Raw genomic sequence first — 24,862 nt, 5'->3', positions numbered from 1 at the left:
TACAAAGAGAAACAAAACAACTACAAAGAGAAACAAAACAACTATAAAAAGACACAAAACGACTACAAAGAGAAACAAAACAACTACAAAGAGAAACAAAACAACTACAAAGAGAAACAAAACAACTACAAAGAGAAACAAAACAACTACAAAGAGAAACAAAACAACTACAAAAAGACACAAAAAAACAACAAATAAACAGAAAACATCTACAGAGAGAAATAAAACAACAACAATAACAGAGACACAAAACAATTACAAAGAGACACAAAAGAGAATACTTGCGTACTTTTACTGCTGATACTTTAACTACATGAGCCTGCTGATTTGTACTATAACATGTCTGTCTCCACAGTAACCTGGAGGACAGAGGACACACGAGGATACTCAGCAGTAACGATGCTCCAGTTGCAGTGCTGCACTACATATTTTATACTTTATACGTATACAGGTACTATATATTTTATACTTTATACGTATACAGGTACTATATATTTTATACTTTATATGTATACAGGTACTATATATTTTATACTTTATACGTATACAAGTACTATATATTTTATACTTTATATGTATACCTGCACTATATATTTTATACTTTATACATATACCTGCGCTATATATTTTATATTTTATACTTTATATTTACACCTGCACTATATATTTTATACTGTTACTGCCACTATATATTTTATACTTAATATGTATATCTTTACTGTACATTTTATATAATATAATTTTATATAATATTTTATATTTTTAAAGACTCTGTAAGTTAGACTGAATGATCTCTGGTTATGTTGGTTATTTTTAAGTTGAGTATTTTAATTTAATTTATTATCAAGTGGTGGAAAGTAACAGTATTCAAGTATTATACTTAAGTACACAATTTGAGGTATAATTTTATTTAACTTTATACTTCTACTTCACTACATTTATTTTATCAATTTAGTACTTTACAGATTCAGATTATTAATACCAAATATAAATCAACTAATAAATGCTGATATATTATTGTAGATTAAACCACCTTAACAACGTTAAAGTGATGAACACATTATTACATCAATGATTATATTAATATAATATATATTATTCTGCATAATGAGTACTTTTACTATTTTTTATGATAATAGTTTCTTTTACTTAGGTCATATTTTGAATGCAGGACTTTTACTTATAACAGAGTATTTTAAACCTACTTAAGTACAAGATGTTAGTGCTATTTCTGTCCAGGTGACGTGCTTGGACAGTGTTTTGACGTTCAGGTGAGTTCAGGTAACGATGGAGAGACATTTAAGGTGGACCTCTTCTGTCTGTTTAGTTTCCTGTTGACATGTTTAATGAAGCGTCATTTCCACCTTAAATCAGACTCCATAATAGAAGGCGAATGGGTGAAAATTGGTGTGACTTCAGTTCAGGTTGAGACTTGATGCTCTTCGTCACACAGATTCACAGACGCAGCTTGGCTGGAAAATAAAAATAAAAATAAAAATAAAAATAAAAATAAAAATAAAAATAAAAAAAAAAAAAAAAATAATAATAATAATAATAAAATAAGTGTCTTTAATATAATCAGGAAAAGCACTCAAAAAGTAGGGGATTACATTTAGAACATCTTTAAATAGTATGGCCAGCGGTGGAATGTAACTAAGTACATTTACTCAAGTACTCTACTACTGTACTTGAGTATATCCATGTCCAGCTACGTTATACTTCTCCTCCACTACATCTCAGAGGTACATATTGTACTTTTTACTCCACTACATTTAAGTGACAGCTGTAGTTCCTTCCTGTCCAGGTAAAACCAGGTGTCTCCAGATGTGTTGATGTTGAATGTTTGTGATGAACTGAAGGATGAAGAGTAAATCTTCCTCCTCTTCCTCCTGAAGCTAAATAAACTCTTTAAACAGCCTCTCGGATCAGCTGGAGAAGCATCGTCACAAAGCTGAAAACAGGCTGGAGATACGAGGACACATGATGATATTATAGACCATGATGCATTGCTGTTTTATTCTTATACCTCCACTATATATTTTATACTTTATATGTAAAACTGCACTATATTTTATATAACATACGTATACACTATATATTTTATACGTTTACATCCACTATATATTTTATACTTTTTTATATATACCTGCACTATATATTTTATACTTTATATGTATACCTGCACTATATATTTATACTTTTTACATATACCTGTACTATATATTTTATACTTTTTACATATACCTGCACTATATATTTTATACTTTATATGTAAAACTGCACTATATTTTATATAACATACGTATACACTATATATTTTATACATTTACATCCACTATATATTTTATACTTTTTACATATACCTGCACTATACATTTATACTTTTTACATATACCTGTACTATATATTTTATATTTTATATGTATACCTGCACTATATATTTTATACTTTTTTTATATATACCTGCACTGTATATTTTATACTTGATACATATACCTGCACTATATATTTTATACTTTATATGTATACCTGCACTATATATTTTATATTTCTTACTTATACCTCTACTATATATTTTATACTTTTAACGTATACCTGCACTACATATTTTATATTTTATATTTATATCAGCACTATATAGTTTATATTTCATACTTATACCTGCACTATATATTTTATAATATTTTATATTATATTCATATTCATATTTAGGTTTTGAATGCAGTACTTTAACTTGTAGTGGAGTATTTTCACAGTGTGGTATTAGTATTTTTACTGCAGTAAAGGATCTGAATATTTCTTGACAACACGCTTCAACATTATTTAAGAGTGTTTATAAATACTCATTTTTATTTAACATAAAGTAAATCTTTATATATTCTTTTTGTTAATGAAATGTTTTGCTTTTTATTTCAAATAATGTGATATTAATAATAATGATGCTGGTTTGACCACCAGAGGGCAGCAGATACTGTCAAACCTCCACTGATGCTGCTGCTGCAGGTACTCTAACTACTAATGCTACTGGTAGTACTACTGTAAATACTACACAGCAAAACAGCATTATCATTATAATAAAATAAAATCATGTTTTATTTCACAGTTTTAAGCTGAATGATAACTTCTTGTTATTACATAAAGTAAAACAACTATTGAAAAACAACTATTGATCAGCGATTCTAATTATAATAAAACAAATATGAACACAGTGTATCGATTGATTTTATTTTAGCATCGAATAAAAACAGAAATTCTTGGTTGTTAAAAATTATTATTTTGTTATAAAATGAATATCAATTTCACACATTTAGAGTACAGAACAAATATTTATGTAATTAAACTAATAATAATAATGTAATAATGAAATAATAAAAAAGATAAATGTAATAATAATAATAATGTAATGAAATAATAAAAAAGATAAATGTGATAACAATAATAATGAAATAATAAAAATAAATGTGATAATAATAATAATGTAATAATGAAATAATAAAAGAGATAAATGTAATAATAATAATATAATGATGAAATAATAATAAAGATAAATGTGCTAATAATAATAATGTAATGATGAAATAATACAGATAAATGTGATAATAATAATAATGTAATAATGAAATAATAAAAAGATAAATGTAATAATAATAATGATGTAATGAAATAATAAAAAAGATAAATGTGATAATAATAATAATGTAATGATGAAATAATAAAAAAGATAAATGTGATAATAATAATATAATAATGAAATAATAAAAAAGATAAATGTAATAATAATAATAATGTAATAATGAAATAATAAAAAAGATAAATGTGATAATAATAATAATGTAATAATGAAATAATAAAAAGATAAATGTAATAATAATAATGATGTAATGAAATAATAAAAAAGATAAATGTGATAATAATAATAATGTAATGATGAAATAATAAAAAAGATAAATGTGATAATAATAATAATGTAATGATGAAATAATAAAAAAGATAAATGTGATAATAATAATATAATAATGAAATAATAAAAAAGATAAATGTAATAATAATAATAATGTAATAATGAAATAATAAAAAAGATAAATGTGATAATAATAATAATGTAATAATGATGTAATAATGAAATAATAAACGGAGAAGATAAAGTCTCTTCCTGTCTGTCTGCTGCCAGCAGATGGAGTCAGAGACCTGAACATGACTGAAACAGAAACAGCAGCTGAAAATCACTGAGTCTCTGGGCTCTGTTGTACTCTGATGGACTCTGACGGTGTCTGGTGGACTCTGACGGACACTGACAGACATGTAATTAAAGTATCAGCAGTAAAAGTACACAAGTATTCTCAGCTTCTAGAGGAAATAGAGATGACCTACAGTAGAAAATAAATTCACTTTTAAATTCAATAGTTGTGATTAAAGACAACAAAATGAAGCCCCGCCCACCTCCAAACATTCGAGCCACAGGATTGGACGCCGCTCTAACGTTGAAATTGATTGACAGGTCTGTTTATACGGGGACGACGTTCTCGGCGTCCGCTGATAAATGTTTGTTTACATGAGTGATGTCACGTAAACTGATCAGTATTCAACAATTAGGAATTTTCATATGCAAATAGATAAGTATTAGTAAAGAATGTGTATATATATATATATATATATATATATATATGTATATAGTATATTATAGAGTATTGAAATGTTTTTATTTCTTCAGTCTGAACCAACATCATCCAAGAATCATGTTCTTAATGAAATTATCAGAGATGTACACTACATACTGACTGATGACATCATTGTGTGTGTGTGTGTGTGTGTGTGTGTGTGCGTGCGTGCGTGCATGTGTGTGTGCGTGCTGTCTGTGTGTGTGTGTGTGTGTGTGTGTGTGTGTGTGTGTGTGTGTGCGTGCGTGCGTGCATGTGTGTGTGCGTGCTGTCTGTGTGTGTGTGTGTGTGTGTGTGTCCATCTGCCTGCTGCAGGACTCTATAGAGATCAATAATTAAACATGGCTAATGGGCTGCAGCCAGGGACATCTGTCTGTGTGTGTGCACGTGAGTGTGTGCATGTGTGTGTGTGTGTGTGTGTGTGTGTGTGTGAGCGGCAGCCAGACTGAGCATGCTCAGTTCAGCTGTATCATAACGAGGTCAGAGCCGTTTGACCCGCTGACCTCCAGAGACCCGACGCCCGCTGAGCTCTAGTTTAAATATTAATGTTACTGATGTCTGTACGAGTTCTGATACTAACACTGGCAGTAGTGCAAACACATGTACTAGTACTAACACAATATATCTGAAAGCTCTTGTTATGTTCCCAAACCTTTCATTAAATACTTTTACACTAATTGTTATTAAAGCTGGAGTGCAGGACTTTTACATTTAGATGAACGTCCATTGCCAACCTGTCACTCCCTCACTCACTCTCTCCTCTTCATCCCCTATAAGACATGAGGCTTCAATGAGCTCTCTCCATTGCATTCGGTCCTTGGCAGCATGTTGGGCCACTCCCAATGACAGGTTGCCAACCTGTGGAGGACAGACACGGCCAAAATAAAAAATATATTAATAAATAAATGACTTGATAAATATGTCATTAAATGTGCCAGAAATAATATTAAAAATAAATGTAGGCATTAATTAGCTGATAAAATGTGACATAAATTTATATTTATGTTTTCATTTACAGTACTTGTTTATTTGTATTAATTTCCCTACTCTATTTAATTTTCCCTTTTATTTATTTATTTATTTTATTCAAATACATTTTTAATAAAATAAATGTAATTTTATTCTATTAAATTTATTTTTGCATTTATTTTTTATTCATTATTACATTTATGTATTTATTTTTTCATGTTTGCTTGATTTTCCTTTTGAATCCCCCCCCCCCTACACCTATTTATTCATTTATACATTTTTTCATTTATTTTATTAACTTAAAATGTATTTTTGCATTTTTTTATTTAGTCAGTCATTATTACATTTATGTATTTATTCATTCATTTTTCATGATTTTACCTTTGCATTTTACCCCGTATTTATTTATTTATTTGTTTGTTTATGTATTTATTAACTTTTTAATTTATTTTTGCACTTGTTTTTGCATTTAGTTATTTGTTATTACATTTATATATTAATTTATTTATGTATTAATTCCTGCATGATTTTGCCTTTGCATCCCCCCCATTTATTTATTTATTAATTTATTCTTGAATTTATTTATTTTAATTTAGTAATTGATTATTATATTTATGTATTAATTTCCTAATTTCTGCATGATTTTGCCTTTGCATCCCCCCCCCCCCCCCCCCCCCCCTTATTTATTTATTTAATTTAAAAAAAAAAATTTTTATTCATTATTATTTTTATTTATTCATTTCTGCATGATTTACCCTTTGCATTTTCTCCCCCTATCTATTTATTTATTAATTTATTTTTGATTTTGGCATGTTCTGTCCTCCATACATTTTGAGTTCACACAGTGCTGATTAAGGCCGCCAGGGAAAGCTCTCTGTATTTCACAGTATACCAGAGTTTTGGTGTTTGAAACGTCACTCAGGAGTTCACATAGTAAACTCTGAAAACAGCAGCTCTTTTTTTCCGTCACATGAACAGGAAGTTACACTTTTTGCCTCTTCCTGTTTCAAATGCTCACTTTTCATTTCTCGGGCTTCACTGTGAGGGACGCCTCGTAATGCTTCAGCTTCATACTCTGATTTATACATTAGCTGATGAATGTGCTGATTGTTATATTTCTAAATCTCCTGAAGGATCACTAAGGTTTCATCTAGTCTTTCAGTAAACGCCGTTTCAGTGTTTTTGATCTTTATCTAGTTTCCTTCTCATCAGCTGACTCTCAGTAGAAACCTCCGACATCACCAAATGGTCATTTTGTGGTTGAAGTATTCCTTTAAACTACCCATAAAGTCATTAAAATGAGCTCCGTCTTTACCAGCTGCAACATTAAATTGATGAACACATTAATGTTTTAATAATCAGGGATATATTTTACTCTACCTCAGGGGTCTTCTACGTTTATCAGGCCAAGGACCCCCAAACTGATGGAGAGATGGAGCAGGGACCCCCTACTATATATATTGTACAAAATTGTGTTTTATATTAAACTAGGCCTAGTGCTATGTATAAATGTACCTTGTTATTATTATTGTGCATTCAATACTAAGCTATTCAAATAATACATAGGTTCATATATTCATGTTTTTATTATCGTTACATGCATAGTGTCCTTTCAGAATAAACTTCCATTTTCACATGAAGTTAGGTTTAGGCAACACAACCACTTAGTTCGGGTTAGGAAACGGTCGCGGTTGACTTTAACTTCACTGACTAACGACTCACGGTGCTGACCATACCGACCGGTCACTTACTCCGACTGTCGAATAACGGCGCGGGTGTGTTTACGTTGGAGTCAGTTTCGCCCCGGTTCGTCACATACTGTTGCTAAAGGGCGCCTCCGTGCGACGGTTCCCGATGCCGAGGATCGCCATTATTTGACGAGGTGTGACTGAGACCGAGTTCGGTAAATGTCTTTAGTTCTGCAGGTATTTGGTCGTAAACATATTAAAGTATTGGACAATTTAAAACGTTGACCTGATGATGGCGCTGGATGAGAAATCAGGGAGGGGACCAGGAAGAGGGGACGTGTTGTGTTTGTAGTTCCTCCAGCTGCCACCAGATGTTACTAAAGAACCTGTTAGCAGAGAGCACCTTTAAAGTGCTTTACAGTTTGTACCTGTTGTTTCTTTCAGTTAGATGGAGCAACGATTGGATTGTTGAACACAGTGTTGCCAGATAGTGAGAGAAACAAGCAACCAGGTCTTTAGAAACAATCCCAAAACAAGCGACCTTACCTTCCTACCTACAGTATGAGAGAGAGAGGCTTGATCACTTCATAGATATGCAGGAATTTATTTTGGATTGCATGCATTTCATTTCATTTTTGCATCAATGTTTAGCTTGTAACTTTACTTTTTTCTCTTAAAGAAGTTGAACATTTTATTAAATTTTTGTATTTCATTTTTAGTTTATAACTTTATTTTTTTCTTGTTAACTAAACTTAAAGAAGTTGAACATTTTAATTAATTTTTGTATTTAATTTTTAGCTGGTAACTTTACATTTTTATTTTCAACTAAACTTAAAGTAGTAGAACATTTTATTTAATATTTGTGTTAAATTTTTAGCTTGTAACTTTATATTTTCTTTTTAACTAAACTTAAAGTAGTAGAACATTTTATTTAATTTTTGTATTGAATTTTTAGCTGGTAACTTCACATTTTTATTGTCAACTAAACATAAAAAAGTTGAACATTTTTTATATCAATATTTGTAAGCGACTTTTCAGGAAAAGAAGCCCAAAGTCGCGGATAATAAGCACACCTTTATCTGACAACAAAATCACCTGGAGGAGTCACCAGAGTACAGACAGTGATCCCCCCCCCCACCGGCAGCCCCCCAGCGAGGGTTTGGACCAAACGCCTCCTATTGTTACGAGTGGAGCTCCGGGCCGTCTCAAAGTCCTCACACCGATTCTCCTCACATGCTAATGCAGCCGGCACAAAGGCAGGTGATGCTCTAATGGGGGGGGGAAATGGGTCCCACTGGGTGTGTGTCTACGGCCCCGTTCAGACCCGACATTAACATGCGTCCTCAGTGATCCCATCACAAGTGGACAGCACTACGTCCCTTCACACCTGGAATTACAATGCGTCTCCACATGCGTCCACATGAGGGACCACTTGTGATCCGACCTCACATGAATGTCAGTAGTGATGCCCTACGTATTCGTACATCTTATTAACATCAAAATAAAAAGGTTATTGTAATGGAAGTGACTTTGCCTGTAGACATGTAGATATATATGTTTTTTTGGTGTAGTTGTTTATTTGGGCCCCTGTTGCTCTCCTCTATACCGGTTTAGTCTGTCCCGTTGCAGAATCCGTACACAACCCCGATCTAAATTTAGATCTAATCTTGTAAAGTTACAAGCTAAAAATGGATACAAAAAGGACATGAAGCGTTCAATATTAACAGACATGCAGTATAAATGTGTTATTGTCTCCTATTCTAAGATGGTGTTTCTGAATATTTCTGCATCCTGGGGTCCCTAAACAGTCTCTGAATTACATAAACTGTGTCTCACTGTAAAGCTGAGACTCTGGTGGATCCAATGAGCTCAACTGTATTCATGTGTGATGATGTTAGTCCCCATAGGAGACATTTCATTGACCTCACTGTATAAAATGACCTGTGGTGACCTCTAGGATGTACACCACTTCTATGTGACATCTACTGTTGACCTGCTATCTCCCACTAAAGACCTCCTGGACCCCCCTCCCACCCAGTATTTGTTGTAGCAGTAGTATTCGTAGTATTTGTAGTATTTGCTGACAGACCTGTTGAGTGGTTCCACACAGGGACTCCACGGTGTCAGCTGGTACTGCAGACAGCTGAGTGTTGTCCAGGAAAGGAAACTGACTTATGAACAGATTAGTGGAGGAGAAGAGAAGGAGAAGAGGAGATCTGGAGGAGAAGAAGAGGTCTGGAGGAGAAGAAGAGGTCTGGAGGAGGAGAAGAGGTCTGGAGGAGGAGAAGAGGAGGTCTGGAGGAGGTCTGGAGGAGGTCTGGAGGAGAAGAGGAGGTCTGGAGGTCTGGAGGAGGTCTGGAGGAGGATCAGTAGATTTGAGCCCCTCACTGTCTCAGCTTGTTCTTTCAAACTGAATTCCAGCAGTAAATGTGGAGCCTCGGGCTCCGGGCTCGTAAAAGCTGCAGAGACGCCTTTAAAAACACTGCCTGAGTGTGTGTGTGTGTGTGTGTGTGTGTGTGTGTGTGTGTGTGTGTGCCTGAGACTTACATTACATGTATAACCATGATAACAGGACTTCTCTGTTAACACTCAAACTCTTTATCGATATGTGTCCGTCCTCCAGAACTCGTCTATAACTCTGAGAGGAAGTCCTCCTGGAGCCACAGTCAGGTGTGTTGTTTACCTGCTGCTGTTCCTGGATCATATTCAGCATGCTGTAAGTACCACGGAGTACTGAACTCATGATGAGATGTAAATATTATCACAATATATTACACGTACAGTATACTGTCAACATGTAAAGACTTCTACAGGATCTCCTGCACACTTAAAAAGGGAAATCCTTAACATCCATCACAGCGTTATATGTGTAGGTTTACTAGTGAGGTGCTACAGCAGATATGGTGGCTGGTCTACTGCCAACAACCTCGACCCTCATTAACCATTCACATGATGTATTCCCTAACCCTACCGCTAAGAATAATAAGTAAATACCTAACCCTAACCCTAACCCTTACATTAAAGCTTATTCTAACCTTAGAAATAACCACCGGCACTCTCTCGTTCTCTACGGTGTAACCTCGGCGCTCAATCAAACACAGACAGGGACTCGCCCTCCAGCCGACTTATACAAGAATCAGCATTACTGATACTTCCTCTTCATTTTAATAATAATAAAAACTATTAAAGGGACTCTGTGTAAGAATAAGTCAACTAAAGTCAGCGTCCTGTTGCTCGCGCTTGTGCTCGTTCTACATAGACATGAAGGAGCATCGCTCAACACAGTGAGGAGACACACGTCAGCTAAAAGCACAATATCACTCTTTATTTCAGCTGCTTGGCAGTAATGTTAGCTGACCAGACCAAGGTCTCTCCATGAATCAATGCTGATCCTAGTGTTGGCTTTTCCCGCCTCAGCCTCCCGACTGCGGCCGGAGGGAACGGGGGAGACGCCGGAGTTTTGGTGGGAGACGATAACGTTTCTCTCTGCGGAGCCCCGTCACTTCACAAGACACGGGAAACCTCTGTTGGTCTGGAGGAGCTGCAGCAGTTATTTCTGCACAAACGTCCACTGAACATTCACTAGATATTCTCAGAGCTAAACTAACTCTTCTGCAGTGTGGAGTGAGCAGCATGCACGTGAGAGGTGGAGAGAGAGAGAGAGAGAGAGAAGGAGCGTGGTGTGTGAGTGAAGGCAGGCAGAGGAGCAGAGGAGCAGAGGAGCAGAGACTCCGGTTCTGGAGACCAAAGCTACGGTCTCCCCCGCGTCCTCCGACCGCGGCCAACACTGTTTAACAGCTTCACTAGATACAACCAAGAGGTTTTGGTGCTTCACTGGAGTTTGTGTTGGAGTCTGAGTCTGAACAGCGTAGACACACGCGAGCGACCATGAGACACCGACCAGCAATGATTTATACGTGGAAGAAGTTACAAACAGTCCCTTTAATAATACGCTGAAAGACACTCAAGAAGGGATGACTAAATGTGATTTCAGTAGGACTTGAAAGGGGGTAGTACTAATTTAGTATGTCACTTCCATAAAGATTATTATTGGTCAGTATAATTAATATAATATTGGTCACCAAAGTTGAATGCGATGCAAAACATTTGTGCATTTTTACTTCGACTGTGCGAGTGAATCCACTGATTGTGGCGAGTCCATTGAGATTAAGTGATTTTGATTTTAAATGCTGGCATGACGGAGTGCTAATAGAATCACATCAAATGACAGTGAAGAGGTTTTGGAGGAAGAAACCCTGGTTTGTACAAAGCACCACGATGTCTTTGGCACAAAAGGGACCTCATACAAAGACACCTCGAGGTGATAATCTCTCTCTCTCTCTCTCTCTCTCTCTCTCTCTGTCCTCCATGTAATGTCATACATCAGGCGTAATGTCCTTGCTGGGCTAATCGATAAAGACAGAAAGCAAGAGAGAGAGAGAGAGAGAGCATTAATTCAAAGCTAGGAAGTGAGAACATAGGAGGGAGGGGCAGAGAGAGAGAGAGAGAGAGGTGATGGTGAATCGACAGTGAAATCAAGCTGTGGGCGAGCGAGAAGGATGGCAGTCATGTGACCTGGTGAAGGAAGACGAAGAGGGAGACAGAGGAAGACTTTCATTGGCTGTAAAAACAACCTTTATATCATCGTCAGCTTCAGATCAGATTTAGAAGTTACTGTTGACAGCTGAACATGTGACTCTGGTTCCATCCCATCAGGCACGACGGCGTTATGGAGCTCCAGCACTGATGTCGGTGATGCGTCCGTCAGTTTGACTCGTTCAGCCCTTAAATCATGAGTCGGTCTCCACATGACACCTCTCTGTCCTTAAAGAGCCCCGTGGCCTCCGGTGGTTTACCTCCTCACCTTGCTGCAGTGATGTCACGGTGTACTTCAGTCATACCTGCCGACGCTCCAGATTTTCCCAGGAGACTCCCGTTTGTCCATCGCCCTCTCCCGGTTTCCTCCCGGAGTCACAGTTCTCGATTTATGGCCACCTTTTTTTTTCCTTTTCTTTATCTCAACCTGTTTCTGACTCTGTGTAACGACGGCCCGTTACTGGATATTAATAACAGTAACTGTAACTATAATCACTATGCACTAATGGTTTATTGAACTCACTTATTGGTAACAGGGTTAAATAAGCACTCTGGTATTTTAACAGGGGTATTTATTGATTGATTGATTAATTAATTGTCGATGTATTACAGTGGTGTGAGTCTGGCGTGCAGGGCAGGTTTTGCAGCGGGGACGCGCGGCGATTCCACCTCATCGGTCGCCTGTAAAAGAACAAAATACGCATTAAAATGCACATCGATGTACATGCGAAGTACAAGTGAAGATACTGGTATCATATGAAACTAGAAAACCTAAGAATCCATTGGTACCAACCATGTCATACTAGCTTGTCGCTAAGGAGGCGAAGAAGTACTCTGATCTTTTACTTCACATAAAAGTACTAATACCACAATGTAGAAATACGTGTAAGTGAAAGTCCTGCAACACTAGAGGGGTACCCGGTGCGTCGGTCTCCGATGCCGAGGGGCACTGCCCAAGCGGCGCTATTTGACGAGTTGGGAGTGAGCATGTGTTGTGGGACGGACAACAGTGGAAGCGGTGGCGCTGATATTGTTATGGATTGTCTTTGTCTCGTCCTTGCTGGTGCCGCCACAGACCGGCATACAAATCCTCGAAACAGCGACCGGCACATCAAAACATTTTGGAGTTTTTTGGTTTGAGAGTTATGATGTGTTTGTTCGCCACTAATTTCTTTAACGCAACTTGCGATAGGTCGTAGCGGCTCAGTTTTAAGGCTAGAGTGAAGATACTGGTATCATAGTAAACTATAAAGCCTGATGAATCCATTGCTACCAACCATGTCAGACTTGCTGGTAGTGAAGGAGGTTAAATAACGCTCCAGACTTACACTAAATTTTGGAGAGGACAAACTGTAATGTCCATTTTCAAAGGGGTCCCTTGACCTCTGACCTCCATATCAGTGAATGTAAATGGGTTCTATGGGTACCCACGAGTCTCCCCTTTTCTGGATAATATCTGTCATTGTTTTGTGTTGTTAATTAATTTCCATTTTTTATATTGATTTATCTATCTATATTTCTTTTATTTCTTTTATCTATTCCATTTTTTCTTTTCCATTTTAATTTTTTTTACATTTATTTATCTATTTTTTAATTTCCATTATTTTATTTTTTATATGTATTTCTGATTTTCAATTATTTCTATTTATTTATTTATTAATTTTTCCTTTCAATTTGTATTTTTTCTATTTATTTATTTATCTATTTACTTGTTTTTTTATATTTATTTATTTATGTATTTACTTATTTTTTATATTTATTATTTATCTATTCGATGTGATTGATTTATGTTTTGTATTATACATAAGTAAGTACATACACTACATATACATTACACTAAATGCAGTACCTGTGAGGGTTTCTGGACAATATCTGTCATTGTTTTGTGTTGTTAATTGATTTCCAATAATAAATATATACATACATTTACATAAAGCAGCATATTTGTCCACTCCCATGTTGATAAGAGGATTAAATACTTGACTAATCTCCCTTTAAGGTTCATTTTGAACAGATATAAAATGTGTGATTAATCACGGTTAACTATTTTAATCGACTGACAGACCGAGACACAATAACATGATTTCCCATCTCATTTAAAAGGCTCCAGTCCAAATACTACAGTCCCCATGAGCCTCAGCGTGCTCTGCGGTACAAATGCTGAGAGACGGGGAGAGTTTCAGATCCTTCGTGGCGTTGAACAGGAAACCGGCTCACTTCATCGTGATGTTGAGACTCCGGAGGAAGTCACAGTCAGTCGAGCTCTCTGCACTTCCTCTTGTGCCAGATAACACAGGTTACCACACACTTCCACAGGCGCCGTGCGTTCCATATCGCTGTTATTACGTTTTAACGTTAATGGTGCATTAAGTCCCCTTACCTGTATCTAAGAAAAGCTTCTTTTATTTTAATCAAATCATCTTTCTTTAATGAATAGAACATTTTCCTCAACATAAATAAAGTGATGACGTCTTTACGAATACATAATATGATCGGTTTGTAACGACTTAATTAATTTACTATAACAGCATTAGAGCGGAAATAGATCTTTTTTAATTTTTTAATTGTGGTAAAATAAATATAATTTACGGTTCTGTTAGAGACCGCCTCGTTCAAGCGGGACAGGTCATAGGTTTTTGATGTTGTTTTTGAAAGGCTAAACGCCAACAAATGTGGATTGAAGCGGAATATTTCGTTAGATTTTGCTACTAAATTGGAAAAATATTTATATTTTTTAAATAGTTTTATACACAGACTTTTCTAGAAATGATCTAGTAAGTGTGTTGTTAGTTATACATTAGCAAATCTAATTTTAACAACCTCACTCAAAGCCTGGCGCCCCCGCTCCCTAAGGGGTGACTAATGGTCAAAAACATGAGTGAAGAAATACTTTATTTTGACTTATTGTGAATGAACTACAGACTCAGTTAAACAGTTAAATCAAATGTCCAAAGTCTGTCTGTCTCCTCCTCTTCGTGCACCACACAGACGAAAGTATGCGGACGCTGTTTCTGCAGCAGTTTTGGGCTCCGTATAGTTGCGATGAAGAGAAATCTACAACGATATTTTAGACAACAGTGTTCTTCCAGCTTTTGTGTCAACAGTTTGTGTTTGTCTCTTTCCTGTTGCAACGCGACAGTGTTCTCAGCTCCATAAATACACGGTTTTGTGGCCTAGTGGTTAAGAATCGTACAGTTTACTGGGATCATGGTGGTTCCCGGTTCAATTCCCAGCTGGAGACCTTTGCTGCAGGCGAAATGCGCCAAGAAATATTTTTTAAAAAGTGAACAGTAACATCTCTGTAACGGTGTGAGGGTCGCAGTAAAATGTTTCAGTTTTTAAATTTTAATGCCGGACAGGTAAATATCTCTATACATGGAGAGATACAGAGATAATAATAATAAATATGAAGTACAAATAAAAAATAAATAATAATAATAATAATAATAATAAATAAATAAAGAGATACAAATATAAATAAAAATATTAAATAAAGAGATAGGAATGCTGATATTAAAAATCAAAGTAAAAATTAATTAATTCAAAATACGCAAATTAAATATATAAATAAAAATAAAAAGTAATAATAGCAACAATAAGAATAATAAGAATAAATAAAGAGATAAAATTAATAAAATGAAATAAAGAGATAACAAGGCTGATATTAAAAATCTAAGTAAAAATCAATTAATTTAAAATAAGCAAAATAGATACTGTAAATAAAAATAAAAAGCAATAATAGCAATAATAATAATAATAATAATAATAATACATAAAGAGATACAAATTAAAACATTAAATAAAAAATGAAATAAAGAGATAACAATGCTGATATTAAAGATCTAAGTAAAAATTAATTAATTCAAAATCAGCAAAATAAATAAATAAATAAAAAGAAAAAGTAATGATAATAATAATAATAATAATAAAAGCAATAATAATAATAAAAATAAATAAAGAGATAAAAATAAAAAATAGAAATAAAAAATTAAATAAAGAGATATTAAAAATCTAAGTAAAATTTAATTCATTCAAAATAAGCAAAATGTATAAAAATAAATAAATATACAATTTACAGTAAAAGATGATATTAATAATACCGTACTTTATCTAAAAGGAAAGGTATAAATGTGACAAGTTTTAAAGCTAGAGTGAAGATACTGGTATCATATGAAACTAGTAAACCTGATGAATCCATTGGTACCAACCATGTCATACTAGCTTGTAGTGAAGGAGGTTAAATAACGCTCCAAACTTCATGCTAAATCTTGGCGAGGAAAAACTGTCATGTCCAATTTTCAAAGGGGTCCCTTGACCTCTGACCTCCAGATCAGTGAATGTAAATGGGTTCTATGGGTACCCACGAGTCTCCCCTTTACAGACATGCCCACTTTATGATAATCACATGCAGTTTGGGGCAAGTCATAGTCAAGTCAGCACACTGACACACTGACAGCTGTTGTTGCCTGTTGGGCTGCAGTTTGCCATGTTATGATTGGAGCATATTGTTTTATGCTAAATGCAGTACCTGTGAGGGTTTCTGGACGATATCTGTCATTGTTTTGTGTTGTTCATTGATTTCCATTTTTTATATTTATTTATTTATTTATTTATCTATCTATTTATTTATTTTTTATCTATTCCATTTTTTTTCCATTTATTTATCTTTTTTTTATTTTTCATTGTGTTTTACATGTATTTTTTATTTTTTCTATTTATTTATTTATTTTTCCTTTCAATTTTAATTTTTTTATATTTATTTATGTATTTATATATTGTATTATAGATAAGTAAGTACATATACTACATATATATGTATATACATTACACATAAGTACCAGTGAGGGTTTCTGGACAATATCTGTCATTGTTTTGTGTTGTTAATTGATTTATAATAATAAATATATACATACATTTGCATAAAGCAGCACATTTGTCCACTCCCATGTTGATAAGACGATTAAATACTTAACAAATCTCCCTTTAAGGTTCATTTAGAACAGATAAAACATGTGCGATTAATCCCGATTAAATATTTTAATAGATTGACAGCCTTAATATATATGCTATGATATTTTTACATTTATACGTCCATGACATACAGTATGTATACAAGTGTGGGGTCTAAGTCAGATATTTAGGTCTCGTGGCCGTCTTAAAATTGCTGTAATGTAACGTTACAGGACATTTAAGCAACCTTAGTTAATAAATCCTGCAGTCCCTCTGCTGTCAACTACAACCTTCCTGCATGTTTTGTCTAGAACTCAACATTAATACAGTCTTTATATTTAGCTATAAGTGAACTTGTGTTGTTTATTGTGTCTGCTGGAGGCGTCCGCTTCACTGCGTCGCTGCAGCGGGTTCAAACATGTTGGAGTAACACAGCCCCTCACTTCATCTGCTGCTTCTCTCTCTCTCTCTCTCTCATGTGTTTCTGTCTCTCTGGTTTCCCCCTCAGCGAGCTCTCAGGTATGAAGACAGAAGCTGGACGTCAGGCAGTGGGACAGACTTAAAGTGTCTCTCCTCTTGTTTGAGCAACGTCTAGTCGTTGTAGACCAAATTGATCCCCTCCGGGGTGAGTTTGCACCAACGTCTGGATTAACTCTGAACCTGGATTAGTGTCAGCTGAGGCTCCAGATATTTAAACTCCAGTTTAAACACACTTTCATTGGTGGTGGTTTAATATTCAGAAGCGTCTGCCTGCGTTTCTGAGGTATAGAGCAAAATGCAAAATGAGTTGTAGCTTTCAGACGTATTAATTCACGTGATGGATCATCGTTATTAATCTTTGATTTAAAGCAAAGTTCAACAGACAGCAATTCACAGAGCTTTACCGGAGCCAGAAAAAACACACGAAGTTATATAAAACATATTTATTTGGGTGTTTCTGCAACTATTCTCCCAAATTAAAACCTCTATGAATTTAATTTTAACCATCAGAGTATTAATACATATAAACAGGTACACAGAATTACATCTAGTGGTTAAGATTTTAATCTGTAACATGTTTATTTTTTATGGTTTTCAACACTAACTGTTCTTATTGCAACATTACAATAACATATTTTATACATTGTGCTTTTTAAAATTTCTATAATATTTTTAAGGCATTCATATTCATTTTCATGTAAAACATATTTTAAAAAATAGAAGATTTCATGATTTTCTCTACACCCTGAAATGTAGACGCCATAGACAAACTAGATTGGCCCTCGGAGAGCGCAGACCTCCGCCAAGGTGCCTGACTTTAAAAACAGCTCCCAGCTCCCAGCTCCCAGCTGGCGGTACTGTGATGTGGCCGGCTTGTTATTATTAACACGGTGTGTTTCCGTGTAACGTATCAGCGGACGCCTCTCTCATTCAGCAGCCTTGTTATGTCTGTATAACGTTACACTACGTTGTCTCTCATCCCGTCATCTACCGCTTTGTTCTTTCTCACCACGGACGGACAGCAGCTCCCGCCGCACGTCGATGTCTCGCCGCATATCTACACACGCATCTCTCTCCTCTCAGAAGAAGGAAGGAGGCGGGGTCACGCGTCATCAGCGCGTCGTCAGCCACACTGCGCATGTGTTACACCCTGTGGTCTTAATGCTCAGGCTGATCGGAATCCTTAAAGATATTCCTGAATCCGGATCATGATCCGGATCGCCACCAAAATCGAATGGATTGTTCATTGTGCCAAACCTCACCCCTCCAAAATATTTCATTCAAATCCATCACAGACTTTTGGAGTAATCCTGCTAACAGATAAACAAACAAACAAACAAACAAACAAACGCCGGTGAAAACATAATCTCCTTCCTAGGCCGAGAACAAGTTCGGCAGCTCATATTTAAATATATTCTTTACCGATAGCAAAGAACGTATATTGATATTGATAAGAAGTGAAAGTCAATAGTTTTGTTACCGGACACCAGTAAAACGTTTTCCTACGAGGAGCCGTACAAAAGTAAAACTAAATTATTTCTGTTCTATAATTTTGACTTAAAAAATTATATTTAAACTGACAAACATCATATCTCATGGACTCATGGAGCAATTCAAACTGGATCAAAAATATATTTGTCTCCGAAGAATTTTCAGAATTTTTTTTATTTAATAAAAAATATTTTTTTCCGAAATAAGGTCCCATGGTGGTCCACCAGAAGGGGCGGGACTTTGCCTCTCTATGCCGGCTGTGTGGCACTGCAGGGACCAGACGCCGTCCAGCGTGACCAGATTAACCTGTTAAGGGGCCTCCCGGAGCAAAACATTTTGTTGTTTGGCCCCAATTTTACCTAAAATAACTCCGGTCTTAAAGCCATGATTTGACACAGAGCCCCTCTACGGGACAGGCCATGAGATCAAGTAGTGATCCAGGACCTGTCTTAGTTCTTATTGTTCTTCAATGGTGCAAATTCCTAAACAAATCTGCAGTTAATCAAATTATGTCCAACCAATTGACACACAGTGAACTTGGGGCTTTAGGGGGGGCCCCTCGGGGTCCGGGGGCCCCCGGGGCAGCTGACTGATCTGCCCAGCTGGTAATCCGGCCTCGGCGGACGGCGATAGAGTTGTGTCGGTTTCCTCGGACTGATTCTGGATTCAGATTTTACTTCCACTGCAGGAACTTATAGGTTGAGGTTGTGAGAAGCTCCCGGTTTGTTAAGACGGGTTTGTTTCACAAACGCAGGATCAGAATCAGACGCGTCATTTTAGTTTTCTAGATGAATGAAGTCAGCTGTTGTGGGACAGTATAAATATAAACATACATTTGCTTAACGTTACTCCTCGTAGATCATAACCGTTCCCATTCATTGTCTATGTCAGCAGCCGTGCAGCAATGCATTCTGGTAGCGTGGCGGTGCAATTCGAGACGGACCGTCAGGGCGTTTTTTCATCACAAGAGATCACCTCGCTTCCCAGCATCGGACCCTCGTTGGGCTGCCGCTAGACACGAGGCTCCTGATTGGACGAACGCTTTCCCTCCGTGGGCTGCTGCTCCCAGCTTTGAAACCGGAACCAACATGGCTGCTCGCTTGGAAACTTTCTTCTCTTAAATTATGAAAATAGTTCACTGAAATGTGTTTCTGAAAACATTTAATCCTGCAGTTGATGAATCTGTCTTTATTTTAGATCGACAACGGTTAGTTTGTAAAAGTTTCTCGTGAGTTTCCAGAGGCAGCGAGTCGCGTCGGATGCACCCTGATTTGCATAAAGTAGAACTGAACCTCAAGTTTATGCAAATGAGGAGCGGGCGACGTGACAGTCCATCTCTCGAATCGGACCGCCACAATGCGTCGCACGGCTGCTTTATAGACGATGAATGGAAAGCGTGGAAAGGACGGAGCCTGTGGACACGTACACCACTACATGTAGTAATCATGCAGTTTTAATCTACGTGTCTACAATTTAAAGGGACCGTTTGTAACTTTTTACACATATAAATCTACCGGGTTGGGATCCCATGCGCGCTCGCGTGTGGCCGGAGTCTCAGCTCCTCTGCCTTCACTCACACACCGTGCTCCTTCTCTCTCTCTCTCTCTCTCCACCTCTCACGTGCATGCTGCTCACTCCACACTGCAGAAGAGTTAGTTTAGCTCTGAGAATATCTAGTGAATGTTCAGTGGACGTTTGTGCAGAAATAACTGCTGCAGCTCCTCCAGACCAACAGAGGTTTCCCGTGTCTTGTGAAGTGACGGGGCTCCGCAGAGAGAAACGTTATCGTCTCCGACCAAAACTCCGGCGTCTCCCCCGTTCCCTCCGGCCGCGGTCGGGAGGCTGAGGCAGGAAAAGCCAACACTAGGATCAGCATTGATTCATGGAGAGACCTTGGTCTGGTCAGCTAACATTACTGCCAAGCAGCTGAAATATAGAGTGATATTGTGCTTTTAGCTGACGTGTGTCTCCTCACTGTGTTGAGCGATGCTCCTTCATGTCTATGTAGAGCGAGCACAAGCGCCAGCAACAGGACGCTGACTTTAGTTGACTTAACGGCCACAGGTGTCGCTGTTAACAACACATTTCTGAAAGTTACAAATAGTCCCTTTAAAATAAGCCCGTTTAATTTTGCAGTGTGAATGTACCACACACTCAAAACGTGGTCCGAGGGATGCAGTCGGGAGGCAGAGTTTTGGTTCTGTCAGAGGATCACTTCCTGCTCCGCTCAGATTCCTGCTTTCATATCTCATCACTGGATGGAACAAGAAGGCTTTTCCTCAGCAGTGATGAATCTCAGAGATCATGGCGGTTAAAAAAGGCAACATGTGAAAGAGTGAAGTGAAACTCTACACTGATGCTCCTCACACACAAACACAGAGAGAGTCCACATCCAGGATCCGGACTCCGGTGTTTACGGCGCACCGACGGAGTTCAGGTTTGAACTGACGGGCGTGCGCTGCAGCCAACCGGCGCGCGCCGTGCGCCAAAGCCGCGTTTATTCCACTTAGCCGACCAATCAGGAGCCGAGTGCGTCACCAGAGCAGAATGTGCATGTGGGCTGCCTGATACCGGTCCGGACCACACTCTGCTCCCATCCCCCCCATCCTCAGACAGCGAGCAATGGCGGCTTGCCTTTTTCTCTGTCGTTGCTTTTGTCCTTCTCATGTTCAGCTTGTAAAAGCCATGTGTGCAAAACTCGGTAAGGAAAAACAAATATGTTTTCATAAGAATGCGTGTCAGTTCACGAGCACAGAATTATTTTTTTTGTCTCATCGCATGTCTGTTATGTCGCACTGGCTTTTTCCCCCCTCCCTCCTCCTCCTCCTCCTCTTCCTCCTCTTCCTCTAACAATGGAGAGATGGAGGAAATGAGGCCACCAGCAGCTCTGCAGCTCTGCACACACCTCACTGTCTCCTCCACCTTTACCTCCACCTTTACACAGACCAACATCTATCTGTGCGTTTATTCGTGCATCGACCTTGGCGCACGAATTTATGGGCTGTTATGTAAAAAAAAAACAACAACTCAAGAGCGTCAAGTGCGCACATCCAGAGATGATGAGGGGGGGGGGGGGGGGCTCTGTGAGGAGACATCAGATCTACCTTCAGACTGTGATCAGTTCTACCTTCAGACTGTGATCAGTTCTACCTTCAGACTGTGGTAGTGATGGTGTTCATAAGGCGACTTTAGAGGTGACAGGAACGTTATAAACAGCTCTAATCCGCCCCCACCCCTCCGGAGACTTATTGCCTTATTCCCTGTGTGTCGCTCCGGTGGGCGGGAGAAACCTGACTGGACCAGATGTCCATCAATCAATCACAACTGTGACTCTCTACACGTCCAACCGGAGCGCTGCCTGTTGGGTAGATTCTGGTGCGTAATTACGCACGGTGGAACGGATCAGTCGGTCCACGTTTAGTCCGTTTTACTTATTGTTTTATGTTTGTGTGGTGAGAGGACAGTTGGACAGGAGAGAGAGAGGCGTGTCCTCCGGGTTTATAAACTCTCTCTATTGTTCCACTCCGACGCGTAGAGAAGAGAACACCTCTGTGGAGCGTTCAGCCAATCAGCGGCCTCCTCCTCCTCTCTGGTTCCGCCCAGCAGCCTATAATAAAGGCTCGGCCGGCAGCAGCGTCGGCCACTGGCACAATATAACACTGATTGATCCACTAAACCAGGAGAAGAGAGAGAGGGATTTACTTTATTATTCAGCCTTTCATTTTCAGCCGTCCTTTTTATTTTTATTGAACTAAAACAACACAATGGCAGACACACAAGTTAAGAGCAGTGGAACGGACTCTCTGAAGGTAAGCCTCCTCACACCTCCTCCTCACACCTCCTCACACCTCCTCACTGAGCCAGCAGCACCACAAAGCTCCTCCAGCCTCCAACCTACATTCTGTTTCTTTTTCTTTCTTTTTTTTTTAACCCTTTCGTCGTCGCTTGGCGCTCATTCTGGACTGGGAGAAGTGGGAGCCGGTGGTGGTGATGGGGTGGTGGTGGGGGGGTAAAGAGAGGGAAAACACCGACCGGCGTCCTTTTCTCTCTAAAAAAACACTTTGATGGAAAAATGTCCCAGATATCTTTATTTTAGCTGGGGGGGTCTCTGGAACCGCATCACGGAGACGCGTCTCCAGCAGTCTGCGCGCGGTTCTTTGTTTATAGAAGCGGTTCTGGTTCTCTGTACTTCTGCAGAAAACGCGCACATCCAAGTCCGGATGCGAAACAAACAACGAGCCGCTCCGGCGCGCACACTGGACTGAACAGCCTGAACAACAACCAGCAGCCTCTCCGCTTCTCTTTCTGCTTCTCTCTCAGCTGCTCTTCTGGTTGTTGAACTGACGCGCCTCTTTTCTTCTTCACATCTCGCAGGTTTTTTACTTTAATGCAGATTAATTTAGGACTTGATATCCATCAGGTCGGTTCCAGCTCTGAGCTGATGGATCCGGGTTGGTTGAGTCCTAGAGGAGCTGCTGGAGCTGCTGGAGCTGGTGCTTGTGGGGGGGTTTTGGTCCGGATAGTGATAGTGGGTGAAGTGAAGTTGGTCCGTTTGAATGGAGGACAGAGAGAGAGAGAAGCAGGCGGTGCGTAAAGGTTAACTTTAAGGGCTCTCCACTTCCACTGCTTTCACAGAGTTTGTTGCCTGGCTGCACCGACCGGAGCTGACCCGGTTTGTTTACCCACTCAGGAGGTCTGCTGCTGCTGGTTGAACGGACTCTGCTCCGGTTCAGCTCTCTGCTGTACCGGAGACACACAAAGACGCGGCTTCCGCTTCTTCTTCACTATTTTTCGAGCATGTTCTCGCAGAGCGCGTTTCTGTCTCAGGGGAAAAGTTTTTCTTTCTTTTTTCTGTAACGCAGCCCGCTTCTCTCCGTGTGTGCGTGTGAGTGTGTGTGTGTGTGTGTGTGTGCGGGCTGTGGAGGTGTGATGTGTCCGGTGCTGCTGGCTGGTTTTCCCCTCTCTCTCTCTCTGTGGTCCGGCACCGTTTGGACTTTTCCCTCCTTCTATCTGATCATCTTTGTGCTTTTTTTTTTTTTTTTAAATGTTTATTTCCGTCCAGTCGGACTTTGGATCATATTGGGTAAAACTTTAATTGGGAGTCGGGTCTCAGTAACAGCAGCAGTAACAGCAGTAGCAGTAACAGTAGTAGTAATAACAGCAGCAGCAGTTTGGGGAGAATCGGATCCTTTAATAATAAGAAGAAGAGCAGCTGAATAACTCTGAGTGATTATAACAGATGAACATATGGAGAAGGTGGAGGAGGTCGAGAGGAGGACCGTCGGGTCCGGTGGTATTAACGCTGATAATCCGGGGTGCCTGTTCACACACTATTTATAGTTGTGGAGCATTTTTACGCACAAGCGCCTTTTTACGCACAAGCGCCTTTTTACGCGCAGTCAGTCAGTCGATCGGTGAGCCTCCGGTGCTCCTCTAAACAGCTTACTGGATCTTAAGCAATCAGATTATTATGTGAAGCAATTAATCAATATGTGCGTGTGCAGCGTGCATGGATAACAGGCTGCGAACGGACGATGTCGACAAAAAGAGGAGACCGAGCGCTATAAATAGGCTCGGCGGGCGGTTTTCCGGTGGAAGTAGGTCGCCAAAAAGCCCCGAAGGTGTTCTGTTGCCGGTGTGTGCGCGGTGGCCACACCGGTCGGCCACTATTCTCTCTTTTCTGGCCGCTTTTCTCGCCTGCCATGTGTCGTCTTCTATTGTCCTCCGTTGCACCGAGCAGCAGCAGCAGCGGCACCTCCTCCTCTTCCTCCTCTTCCTCCTCTTCCTCATCACCTCCTCCTCCTCCTGTGTTATTTTAAATGAAGCGGTGCATCCTGGGTTTTGCAGTGCCTCTCCCGGGCGTGTCTCGTGACATATGGCAGCGACAGCAGACCGCTGAGGACTACAATACCCAGAGTGCCCCGGGGGCCACATCAAAGTATCAGATTACAACACATTAGAGAGGGATGGAGGAGGAGGAGGAGGAGGAGGAGGAGGAGGAGGATCTGCAGAGACCAATATGGTGTTTAA

The 24,862-nt window shown here is 38.6% G+C and overlaps 1 protein-coding gene and 2 long non-coding RNA genes across 3 annotated transcripts in view; 2 read left to right on the top strand and 1 right to left on the bottom strand.

The window, feature by feature from the left end:
- The first annotated feature begins 1,391 nt into the window (after window positions 1-1,391).
- LOC119498529 overlaps window positions 1,392-24,862 on the top strand; it is a 25,746-nt gene continuing 2,275 nt past the window's right edge. Inside the window, exon 1 of the long non-coding RNA XR_005209122.1 lies at window positions 1,392-1,444. This is a non-coding gene — a long non-coding RNA (uncharacterized LOC119498529). The remainder of the gene's footprint in view (window positions 1,445-24,862) is intronic.
- The window catches only part of LOC119498527 (prothymosin alpha-B-like), a 4,389-nt gene continuing 1,985 nt past the window's right edge, over window positions 22,459-24,862 (top strand). Inside the window, exon 1 of the mRNA XM_037787471.1 lies at window positions 22,459-22,641. Coding sequence (XP_037643399.1) covers window positions 22,597-22,641 — 45 coding nt within the window. The 5' untranslated portion in view covers window positions 22,459-22,596. The remainder of the gene's footprint in view (window positions 22,642-24,862) is intronic.
- LOC119498531 overlaps window positions 22,875-24,862 on the bottom strand; it is a 20,181-nt gene continuing 18,193 nt past the window's right edge. Inside the window, exon 3 of the long non-coding RNA XR_005209124.1 lies at window positions 22,875-22,917. This is a non-coding gene — a long non-coding RNA (uncharacterized LOC119498531). The remainder of the gene's footprint in view (window positions 22,918-24,862) is intronic.

The sequence above is a fragment of the Sebastes umbrosus genome, chromosome 12 (assembly GCF_015220745.1).
Source record: "Sebastes umbrosus isolate fSebUmb1 chromosome 12, fSebUmb1.pri, whole genome shotgun sequence".
Taxonomy (NCBI): domain Eukaryota; kingdom Metazoa; phylum Chordata; class Actinopteri; order Perciformes; family Sebastidae; genus Sebastes; species Sebastes umbrosus.
Note: the sequence above shows the minus strand (reverse complement) of the source record. Positions and strands in the feature narration are given on the sequence as shown.